Source organism: Crinia signifera, chromosome 11 (genome assembly GCF_055691185.1).
Source record: "Crinia signifera chromosome 11, ASM5569118v1, whole genome shotgun sequence".
Taxonomy (NCBI): domain Eukaryota; kingdom Metazoa; phylum Chordata; class Amphibia; order Anura; family Myobatrachidae; genus Crinia; species Crinia signifera.
Window position 1 is genome coordinate 99,146,612 of NC_139227.1, and position 13,026 is coordinate 99,159,637.

General features: G+C 46.8%; 1 protein-coding gene across 1 annotated transcript in view; it reads right to left on the reverse strand.

Moving 5' to 3' along the window:
• Positions 1-13,026, reverse strand: part of PDHX (pyruvate dehydrogenase complex component X) — a 57,905-nt gene that overhangs the window by 14,723 nt on the left and 30,156 nt on the right. Inside the window, exons 5-6 of the mRNA XM_083163891.1 lie at positions 10,008-10,106; positions 56-236 (exon numbers count right to left, since the gene is read on the reverse strand). Coding sequence (XP_083020017.1) covers positions 56-236; positions 10,008-10,106 — 280 coding nt within the window. The remainder of the gene's footprint in view (positions 1-55; positions 237-10,007; positions 10,107-13,026) is intronic.

Consider the following 13,026-nt stretch of genomic DNA (forward strand, 5'->3'; position numbering starts at 1 on the left):
CCAAGCAGACACACAGAGTACATCACTGCTTTATGAGCCATTATACAGTCCTTACCGGAGTGAGGGGCTTCCCAGGGATAGATATTGGGGGTTCAGATGGGCGATGGGAGATAGACGGCGGAGGAACAGGCTGTGGTGAGACTGCCGGCGTCACCGGTTCTGACAGGGCGGCGGGAGCGGTCTGCACCACCTTCTCCCCGGTTTCCATCTTCTGCGCCACAACACGAAGAGCGTCCCTACGGGTACAGAACACAGGTCATACAACAGTCCTACATAGAACTCTCACCATCTGCAACTTTATCACATGGATCACAAGATCTAGCGGGGGCTGTGTATACGCCACAGCAGTGTTTCTCTAACCGGGTCCTCATGGAACCCTGACGGTGCAGGTTTTCAAGATATCCTCAGGAATAATTAGCATCACCTGCAGATCTACTGTGTTTGTCTATTAACACACCTGTGGAAAACATGCGCTGTTAGGGTTCCATGCAGGCCATGTTAACACTGGAGTGATGGCTTACAGCAGTGGTTCTCAACCTCGGTCCTCAAGAACCCAAAACCGTTCACGTTTTCTAGGTCACCCAGCAGGAGCACAGGTGCGCTCATTCCTCACTGACATTTTAAAAGATCCACCGGTGGAGCTAATTATTTCACCTGTGATTCTGTGAGGAGACCTGGAAGACATGCACTGTACTTGAGGACCGAGGTTGAGGTTACAGCACCCACTCGTTTAGGGAATATTAAGTATATGATATAATGCGCGTCTGCTCGCAGCAGCAATAAGGATCTGTGGGCCTGATTCATGATTTCACGCCATTGCTGACGCAGCTGTGATTTCCCTAGTAGTGGATGTTCCTAAAATGTGCGAATTCCTAACTTACCGCAACCTGCACTGAGACATCCACCGGAGCGGTTGTCTCTCTCCGCATCTAGCTTCCAGGGTCAGTCTATGGTCGCACAGCATTGGCGCCGTAACTGACATGTTATGCGCATAAGGGATTGCAGAGGCCCCCTGAGTCACGCCCCAACAACCACCTGAATACTCCTGTGTTTTCACAGTTACCTCCCACGTTGCGTTCGGTCACGCACTTCTGAATTAATTCTCAGTGTGTCAATCTCCACGTGGTTGCAATGTGTTATCGCTCAAATGCCGGCACAGAATGACATGTAAGTATGAAATCAGGCCCTATTTATCCACCGCACCCTAGAGGACTTTGCTGCATTATATTATTACAATACAACAATTAGTTACTGCATTGCCGGCAATTACTACAACTTGCGAAGTTGCTGCTCAGAAGCATAAAACAAAGCTGCCCTGGAACGCAGGAGCAATATGTTTGGATCAAAATGTACAGCAAATATACAAAGTACCCAAACAGGAGTCTGTCCTTGTTGGCTGCCAGGAGTATCGGAAACAACGGCTTGGCAAGGCCGACGCACTGAATATCTGTAATGTTATTTCTGGCTCCAGGGATGGTGTGATACATACAGTAGGAGAAGCCTGTACACACAGACACGGAGAGGAGACGAATATGACGAGTGCACATTATATACTGCACTGTGGGTATAGGAGGATAATGCCGTCCTCCTACCCGAACATTACACCATAGAGGCAGCTGTCGGGTTCTGCAGATCCAGGACACTACAGTACGCACATATGGAAAAGGCACAATACGTACTAGATGGCATTAGTGGGATAAAATGGGGACTGGAGCGTTCATAGAAATTAGCCTGTCAATTAATGGGGAACCAACGCCCCAGGAATACCACTCATGGGGCCTGGTTCAAAGTTGACTGCTAAAATCAGTGAACTCACAGAGGACTGCGATGGGGGAAGCCGCCACCAATACAGAAAGAGAATTACAGAGGGGGCGCTAATCTACATCACTTGCAGATCCATATGTAATTCCCAAACCATCTAAGTCCGGCATGTCCAAACTGTGGCCCTCCAGCTGTTGTGCAACTACACATCCCAGCATGCCTTGCCATAGTTTTAGTATTCCCTAATAGCAAAACTGTGGCAAGGCATGATGGGACTTGTAGTTTCACAACAGCTGGAGGGCCATAGTTTGGACAAGCATGATGTAAGTGTTTTGCGGAATGTGGATCTGAGGCTGCCAATAATCTGCAAATGACAGACCCCCCCCCAAAAAGTCAGTTTACTGACCCCAAACGCCATATTCCTGGCAAACTGACTACTGTGCAGTCATTCAATAATCTCCAATCACAAAGTCACTAATTAGCGATCAGCTCTGAATCAGGCCCCTGGTGTGGTTTAATTTAGTTATTGTCGCTGCTGTTGCAAGCGCTTCACTGTTGCGTCTGATGCTGCGCTAATGCACATTCTCTGGGTGTAAGTAACAATACGGAACGCTATTCTGATAGTAACTAGCATTAGATACTTGTCACTAGGAGTGCTTTGCTTTCTTTTCTCCTCCCCCTGCATCCCCTCCCTAGTATGCTAATTTACAGCATTATTTACAGATCAGTCCGCAGATGTTAAACAGTAAAAATCACAATTCATTTGTCAGAGTTAATTAAAAGCTTGCAGTCAATTATCCAGAACATGCAGAGCGCCATCTGCTGGCGCAGGGCAGAAGTGCAATGCTGAATGTTCATTTATAGGCAGGTCCCCCAGATGAAGCCCAATATAGATAAATAATAACAGCAATATATATTCTGCGTACAGTATATGATTACCACTGTAAGGTTTAGTATATTTGCTTATTGTAGGCACACACTTATTGAACAAGTATGTTCCCTCGCACATGGTACCCAGATTTAATGAGGACATCTTTGAGGCTTGCTAGATACACCGGAATGAGCATGTCAGAAAGTCTGGGTATGGGTCATACGGTGGAGCCAATTAAGGTCGACACAGTAAAAATGTTGACATGGCTTAGGTCGACAGAGTTGAAAGGTGGAATCAAGCAATAGGTCCACATACAAAAGGTCGACATGAATAAAGTTGACATTTTTCACTTAATTTGGTGTATATGTTGACTACATTGACATAGACACCGTATAAGCTTACTGCGTCCCCTGGCCGGTCCATGCTCGCCAAACACATTGTTATATTCTCCCTCTGTGCTAACTTGGATAGTTACGTATGAAAAACACCTGAAAAACTCATGTCAACCATGTAAAACTTTTTCCAGGCTAATCCATAGTATGTGTCCACCATTTGACATGTTGACCTTTTTCATGTGTTGACCAATTGTGGTTGACTCATTAACTTTCAACCTATTTATTGTCGACCTGCCTAGAACAAGCAATAGGTCATCAGGCAATATGTAGGTTTTCAGGACTATCCTGCACTGATGACCTCCGATACCCCAGTATCCTGCACTGATGAGCTCCGATATCCCAGTATCCTGTCACCTGAGGACTATCCTGCACTGAGGAGCTCCGATACCCCAGTATCCTGTCACTGTGGACTATCCTGCACTGATGAGCTCCGATATCCCAGTATCCTGTCACCCGAGGACTATCCTGCACTGATGAGCTCCGATACCCCAGTATCCTGTCACCCGAGGACTATCCTGCACTGATGAGCTCCGATATCCCAGTATCCTGTCACCTGAGGACTATCCTGCACTGATGAGCTCCAACACCCCAGTATCCTGTCACCCGAGGACTATCCTGCACTGATGAGCGCCGATACTCCAGTATCCTGTCACCTGAGGACTATCCTGCACTGAGGAGCTCCGATACCCCAGTATCCTGTCACTGTGGACTATCCTGCACTGATGAGCTCCGATATCCCAGTATCCTGTCACCTGAGGACTATCCTGCACTGATGAGTTCCGATATCCCAGTATCCTGTCACCCGAGGACTATCCTGCACTGATGAGCTCCGATATCACAGTATCCTGTCACCCGAGGACTATCCTGCACTGATGAGCTCCGATACCCCAGTATCCTGTCACCTGAGGACTATCCTGCACTGATTAGCTCCGATACCCCAGTATCCTGTCACCCGAGGACTATCCTGCACTGATGAGCTCCGATACCCCAGTATCCTGTCACCCGAGGACTATCCTGCACTGATGAGCTCCGATACCCCAGTATCCTGTCACCCGAGGACTATCCTGCACTGATGAGCTCCGATACCCCAGTATCCTGTCACCCGAGGACTATCCTGCACTGATGAGCTCCGATACCCCAGTATCCTGTCACCCGAGGACTATCCTGCACTGATGAGCTCCGATATCCCAGTATCCTGTCACCCGAGGACTATCCTGCACTGATGAGCTCCGATACCCCAGTATCCTGTCACCTATCCTGCACTGATGAGCTCCGATACCCCAGTATCCTGTCACCTGAGGACTATCCTGCACTGATGAGCTCCGATACCCCAGTATCCTGTCACCTGAGGACTATCCTGCACTGATGAGCTCCAATATCCCAGTATCCTGTCACCTGAGGACTATCCTGCACTGATGAGCTCCAACACCCCAGTATCCTGTCACTGTGGACTATCCTGCACTGATGAGCTCCAACACCCCAGTATCCTGTCACCCGAGGACTATCCTGCACTGATGAGCTCCGATACCCCAGTATCCTGTCACCCGAGGACTATCCTGCACTGATGAGCTCCGATATCCCAGTATCCTGTCACCTGAGGACTATCCTGCACTGAGGAGCTCCGATACCCCAGTATCCTGTCACTGTGGACTATCCTGCACTGATGAGCTCCGATATCCCAGTATCCTGTCACCCGAGGACTATCCTGCACTGATGAGCTCCGATACCCCAGTATCCTGTCACCCGAGGACTATCCTGCACTGATGAGCTCCGATATCCCAGTATCCTGTCACCTGAGGACTATCCTGCACTGATGAGCTCCAACACCCCAGTATCCTGTCACCCGAGGACTATCCTGCACTGATGAGCGCCGATACTCCAGTATCCTGTCACCTGAGGACTATCCTGCACTGAGGAGCTCCGATACCCCAGTATCCTGTCACTGTGGACTATCCTGCACTGATGAGCTCCGATATCCCAGTATCCTGTCACCTGAGGACTATCCTGCACTGATGAGTTCCGATATCCCAGTATCCTGTCACCCGAGGACTATCCTGCACTGATGAGCTCCGATATCACAGTATCCTGTCACCCGAGGACTATCCTGCACTGATGAGCTCCGATACCCCAGTATCCTGTCACCTGAGGACTATCCTGCACTGATTAGCTCCGATACCCCAGTATCCTGTCACCCGAGGACTATCCTGCACTGATGAGCTCCGATACCCCAGTATCCTGTCACCCGAGGACTATCCTGCACTGATGAGCTCCGATACCCCAGTATCCTGTCACCCGAGGACTATCCTGCACTGATGAGCTCCGATACCCCAGTATCCTGTCACCCGAGGACTATCCTGCACTGATGAGCTCCGATACCCCAGTATCCTGTCACCCGAGGACTATCCTGCACTGATGAGCTCCGATATCCCAGTATCCTGTCACCCGAGGACTATCCTGCACTGATGAGCTCCGATACCCCAGTATCCTGTCACCTATCCTGCACTGATGAGCTCCGATACCCCAGTATCCTGTCACCTGAGGACTATCCTGCACTGATGAGCTCCGATACCCCAGTATCCTGTCACCTGAGGACTATCCTGCACTGATGAGCTCCAATATCCCAGTATCCTGTCACCTGAGGACTATCCTGCACTGATGAGCTCCAACACCCCAGTATCCTGTCACTGTGGACTATCCTGCACTGATGAGCTCCAACACCCCAGTATCCTGTCACCCGAGGACTATCCTGCACTGATGAGCTCCGACACCCCAGTATCCTGTCACCCGAGGACTATCCTGCACCGATGAGCTCCAATATCCCAGTATCCTGTCACCTGAGGACTATCCTGCACTGATGAGCTCCGATATCCCAGTATCCTGTCACCCGAGGACTATCCTGCACTGATGAGCACTGAAGACCTAGTGGCAAAGTGCAGAAACAAAAAGTGAATTCAATTTAGGTTTTAAACCAGGTAACTTGCACCTTGCTCAGGCACAGTCTATGCACCAGATCCCTAAAAGTCTGATATGCTGCATTGGAGACTACCCAGTGCGCTACCCCGACATCTCTAGCCCATTAACGCATAATACTGTATTTTATCTATTAAGTCACCAATAAGCACAAAGCTCAGAAACCACTATGATCAGCACATTCAGGGTTAATGCTGCTGGCGCAGTCCCTGAATTGTCACTTTAATGAGGTCACATGAACAACTCCCCCGGGCAGGTGCTGGGGTCCAGTGGTTCTCTCCTCCCCTCACCCACCAAGGCCTCCGGGTGGCATTAATTAAACAAGAGCAGGGACACAGTGGTCACAGGCTGTCAGTCCTGGCCGCATATTGCAGTTGCTACATAGAGAGGAAATACAACGGCTTATATACAATGTGTGACGGGGAGCCACATGGAAGACATCGCAGAGTAACAAAAATGACTACGGCTACTGTGCTTAGCAAACAACTGCAAAGTGCAGCAAAACAGAGCGAGGCTGGCTACTGAATGAGGTACCAATATATTCACACCTCACTGAGGCACCATGTCACTGGAAGGGTAAATAATGTACGGGTAGCACCACAGTATGTGACGTTACACTGCCCACATTATACTGCACATTGTCCTCGTTTCAGGCCCGCAGTATTCTTTAGCATGAAGATGGATTTACCTGACTACTTCTCTGCCACACAAGTAAATAACCTACCGCCGATCATATAAATAGGATGGGAAATATGCATTTAGCAGTTTCTATAAATACATTTCCATGCTCATTAGCAATTCATCTGGAAGTAACATTAGACCCCCTGAGGCGCTCATTTTAGAAAGCTTTCTATTCTGCTAGAATCTCGCACCCATCTGCAAAACAAATGCTGCACAATTCCTCTGCGGAATCGCGTCTTCATTAACCCTTCAGCCGGCGAAACGGGAGAGCTGGGGTATCCCAGGCAACGAGTATCCCGCGGTCTGGGAGATAAAGGGTTAGTGGTGTGTTTATGCAGAAGAGACAGCGACAGGAATAGCAAGGTGCTGGGAAGCACAAGCAGTGTTACATACTAATATTATTTATATACCGTATATTATAAACACAATATATATATATATATATATATATATATATACATATATATATATATATATATATATATATATATATATACATACACATATATACATATATATATATATATATACATACACATATATATATATATATATATACATACATATATATATATATACACACATATATATATATATATACACACACACACATACATATACACACACATACATACATACATACATACATACACACACACACACACACACACACTAAAGCATAAACACTCAAACCAGCTAATTTGCAACGAGTGGAGATACATAAAAGAAAAATCACAAGACTCATTTCTAATTAAATAGTTGGCATGTTTCTATGGCAACCATCCGGGGAGAGATCGCCTGTATCGCTCCGAGCCGCGTGACTGTTTGGCGGCAGGGATGAATACCTGGAGGCAGTGAGGCCGTAGAAATGCATGGTGTGCTGGGTAATTACCCGACCTAGGGATGTCCAGGAGAAATTAGATGTAATCAGTGTCTCTTATGGCTGTATCTGCTAGTAGCCCATATGTAGTGTCTTCACATCTATAGGAACATCACCACGTGACCCTACCATAGACACCATGCACCAGCCAGGCAGAGCTTCTACATAAACTGGAGCACATAAATATATTATATAATGGAATGCGGTAACTATTCCTGCGATCAGGATCCCGGCATTCAAAATACAGGACCGGAATCCCGAGCAGAGGCAACACCAGTGTCGCTTTTAGACACCTCTGGCTCCTGTGTGAGTAGCTCCCGCCCCCCTTCTCCCCACCTCCTTTTAGAATACAGCTGTTGTCCTTCATTGTAATGGTCTTTATACTAGTGTATATATAAAATCTGAGGCTAAATATATCCAAGGAGAAAACCAGCAGTTAAAAGGGTGAGGTTGTATTGCTGCTCTGACGACATACACACATACAGATGTGAAAAAAAACAAAACACCCAACCCCTGTGCCGTCTACCAGACCTCAAAGCTTCATCATGAAGAGCAAGCATAAGAGATGTTATTACCAAGTACCATTCAGGAAATAAGGGGGCTATCCGACCTAACATCCCAACCAATCTGTCACGCCCATCATAAAGAAATGGATCATTGTGAATTTATTTAGGACCTCTAACCATCCAACACTAGAAAGACTGAGATGAAACCATGGCCCTTATTCTGGTTCACTCGCAAAGGCAAATTCCTTCTCACATGGACAAAACCATGTGCACTGCAGGGGGGAGATGTAACTTGTGCAGAGAGAGTTAGATTTGGGTGGGGTTTTACTTAAAACTGATATCTATAATGCAGTGTAAAAATAAAGCAGTCAGTATTTTCCCTGCACAGAAACAAAATAACTCACCCAAATCTTACATCTGCCCCACCTGCAGTGCACATGGTTTTGTCCATTTGAGAAGGAATTTGCCTTTGCGAGTGAACCGGAATAAGGGCCAATGAGAGTTACTTAGCGTTAGGAGGTGAATGGATTCTCATTCAGAGGCCACGGCACATTCAGAATAGTCAGTGCGATGGGTATTGTATTCTATACAGGAAATGTGCCACCTGATGTGCAGAATGACAAAGGCGGGCCTGCCAGATGATGCGGCTGATTGGGGGAGAAGCACGTTTAGGCTCATCGGCAGAAAGGCCACAATAACCCGGACCAGAGGTGACGTCACTGATGGTATGTTATCGAGGCTGCTGGCATATTTGTTATTCTTCCGAAGCTTTCCTATCCCAGCCGCCCCACACACCCAGTTCTCACTCCGGAATGTTTGCCTCGCATTGTGTTAGGCATCCAGCAGAAACTGTGCATGGGAAAGTGGCACAAGACTGAGAACGCTATAATTAAAAGTTATTTTAAGCAGTGTTTCATAATATATCACATAAAATATCACTTCCATCATTACTTTCCTGGGGACGTTAACCGAAACATTCACACCATGAGGTTTAACCATAAAAAAAGGGCAAAATCTAAAAATACGGAGAAATCTGTCGGCGTTGGAGAGAAGTGGTCGGCACCTCCCAGACGTGTGAGGATGGAAGCGGTTACATCACCGTTATTTATACTGTAGAGCACGCACAGATGTGTCCACAGACATCTATCCTCTGCGCGCTACCTAGAACGCGTGACTATCACCAAGCGTGTTGGCAAGAGTATTGTGTTGTGTTGGTGCGTATAGGACGCACAAGTAGCTTCGGCTGATGAAAATATGCAGCATGCCTATATTCTGTGTGGGAGTGTGGCTGTATCTGCGTTTGAAATGCAATGTTACAGTGTTGTGCTGGAAAGCAGCCACTGACTCCAAAGTAGCATTTCAGATACAGCCGTCGCACACAAAATATAGGCACAGCGCATATCATTTGAAATCAGCAGAAGCTGCTTGTGTGTTCTAGTCACATGGTCTTGCCAATAAGAGACTGTAGAAAAAACTGCATGCAAATGCACACCATGGCATGACTACTAGAAGGGCTGTTTAACACGTAAGGAGGCTAGATGTATGTGGACACATCGGAACATGGTATGAAAGACTGTCGCAGTGGTTTTCTCTCAATCGGACAAATGAGTTACTGGTCTGGCTACGTCCTCCTACCATTACATATATAGTACTATAGCTTTAGCTTTCTGGTTTAGTTCTGTGTTTTCAGCAATGCCTTTATAGTATTCAAGAAAGACGGTTAGATAAGAGGAAGATACAAGGAAAAGGATGACCACTTCTATTTGCCCGGAGGTACCCATATAGTTACGTGTGCATAGCCTGTGTACAGATTCCCAGTGCAGATCATTCTGTGCATTCATATGGTACATTCACACTCAGCCTCCATTCATGAGGGTCTGTCACAGAGAGCGGAATTCTAATACAGATCATGGTCCCCTTTATCGGGCTCGTACAGCACTTACTCCTTTGTGATGATCCCACGGGGGCCGGAGGGAACAACAGCTTTTGGATCCACCCCATGTGTGCTCAAGATGTGTCGAGCGGCTGGGCTTATTCGGACCCTGAAATGACAACGGTGTACAATTAGATGATTCTGCAGCAACGTCTCTTCTCCGTTCTCCCTACAGAATGGGGAACTCCTCTAACAGACGCTTAAGCTTCAGGCAAAGTTTGGTGTGTTTCCCCTCTTTATGAATGACCACCAATAAGGTGACGCCTGTCCAGTGGAAGCCATTCTGTCTTTAGAATGTAAGCTTTCACGAGCAGGGACCTCTTACCTCCGATGCTTATCCTTTATTACTTCAGCAGTCTTCGACTGTACCAAAGCACGCCGTTTGCTGCCACCTGGATACTTATGTTGCAGCAATTGGCTGATGTTCCTATAATCATTTACCCTGTAGTTGTCCTGTATGGTCTTCAACTGTAAGTTACTGTTCTTTCCTGTTTGATTATGTGAACGCTGTAACTGGGCGCTGCGGAACCCTTGTGGCGCCATATAAATAAAGGATAACAATAAGAATAATAATAATTGTGTACACGGCAGCTCCTTCCTAGTCTCTTACCGATCTATTCAGTGATAAGAATAGAGAAGGTGCCCATGGAAAATCAGCTTTGAAGTAACATTTAATCAAGTGCATTCTAGAACATTATACATTATTTGACTGGTCATACTTTAAGTATAGACTACCGTCTCTATGGTGAGACACCGCTACAGTGCAAGAGCGGTATAATCAGATACCAACCATCTCTATGGTGAGACACCGCTACAGTGCAAGAGCGGTATAATCAGATACCAACCATCTCTATGGTGAGACACCACTACAGTGTAAGAGGTATTATCACAGATATCAACCGTCTCTATGGTGAGACACCGCTACAGTGTAAGAGCGGTATAATCACAGTGCAAGAGCGGTATAATCACAGATACCAACCGTCTCTATGGTGAGACACAGCTACAGTGTAAGAGCGGTATAATCACAGATACCAACCGTCTCTATGGTGAGACACAGCTACAGTGTAAGAGCGGTATAATCACAGATACCAACCGTCTCTATGGTGAGACACCGCTACAGTGTAAGAGCGGTATAATCACAGTGCAAGAGCGGTATAATCACAGATACCAACCATCTCTATGGTGAGACACCACTACAGTGTAAGAGAGGTATTATCACAGATATCAACCGTCTCTATGGGGAGACACCGCTACAGTGTAAGAGGTATTATCACAGATATCAACCATCTCTATGGTGAGACACCACTACAGTGTAAGAGAGGTATTATCACAGATATCAACCGTCTCTATGGTGAGACACCGCTATAGTGTAAGAGCGGTATAATCACAATGCAAGAGCGGTATAATCACAGATACCAACCATCTCTATGGTGAGACACCGCTACAGTGTAAGAGCGGTATAATCACAGTGCAAGAGCGGTATAATCACAGTGCAAGAGCGGTATAATCACAGATACCAATCATCTCTATGGTGAGACACCGCTACAGTGTAATGGGCCCTACACACATGCCGATGTGTGTAGGTCGACCTAGTTGTGCTATGTCGGGCCGTTCTGCTCAGAACACAGAGCTGACAGCCCACACACAGAGCGAGCTGTCAGCTCTGTGTGCTAAGCAAGCAGACAGTGCCAGTGTTCTCCGCTGGGAGAACCCTGCCGATGCCAATATTGATGGACACTGTTCATCAATCTCGGCCAGCGACAAAGACGCGCATTGCTGTCGATATAGCCCACACACACACACACACACACACACACACACACACACACACACACACCGATGTGAGGGCATTTTCAAAGCGACTTTGCCAAACTAAGCAAAATTGCTTAGAATATGCCTTAATATCGGCATGTGTGTAGGCCGTATAAGAGCGGTATTATCACAGATACCAACCGTCTCTATGGTGGGACACCGCTACAGAGCAAGAGCGGTATAATCACAGATAACAACCGTCTCTATGGTGAGACACCACTACAGTGTAAGAGCGGTATAATCACAGATACCAACCATCTCTATGGTGAGACATCGCTACAGTGTAAGAGCGGTATAATCACAAATACCAACCATCTTTATGGTGAGACACCGCTACAGTGCAAGAGTGGTATAATCACAGGTACCAACCATCTCTATGGTGATACACAGCTACAGTGTAAGAGCGGTATAATCACAGATACCAACCATCTCTAGTGTTCATTCTAGCACCCGGTATCTTTGAAAACCCATGCAGTTCCTCTTCCCTGCCTGGGGTGTCCCTGTCTGCTGTGGTGTTTCTAGCACAGGTCTGGTTTGCATATCAGTGCTGATATACAGACCACACTGTGCTAGAAGCACCACAGCAGACAGTGACACCCCAGGCAGGGAAGAGGAACTGCATGGATTTTCAAAGATAGCGGGTGCTAGAATGAACACTAATCTCTATGGTGAGATGCCGCTACAGTGCACACAGAAACACACGGTCAATAGGTCGACATGGTCAAAAGATCAACATGAAAAAAGGCTGAGATGGAAAAGTATAATCGTGAGTTTTTCATATTTTTTTTTTTTAAACTGCCTTGTTCCTACTTTGCCATCCCAGTAGGAATGTAGAATAGAAAATTGTGCCAAGCATACTCTCTGTACAGACACAAGGTCAGTCTAGAACCCTCAGTATGCCACCCACGGCAGAACTACAACCCTCATTGTTCCCATTGCGTGGTCTAGCAGCAGTCCGTCAATGTATATAAACCCCAAATCCACTATTTGTGCAATGAAGACTTAGGACATTCATAATCACATCAACCCGTAACATGACTGATGCAGCGCTATGGTCAGATCACATTATACACTGCCATACAAGGTATAAGGCTGAGCCGCAGCTGACGCTAATCTGTACACACCACCAGTGACACAGACTGGCAGCGGCACGCACATGACCTTTTCAGTGTGATTTTTAGGTTCCAGTCTTGCCAGCGCTGCCCTGGGCTAGCGGA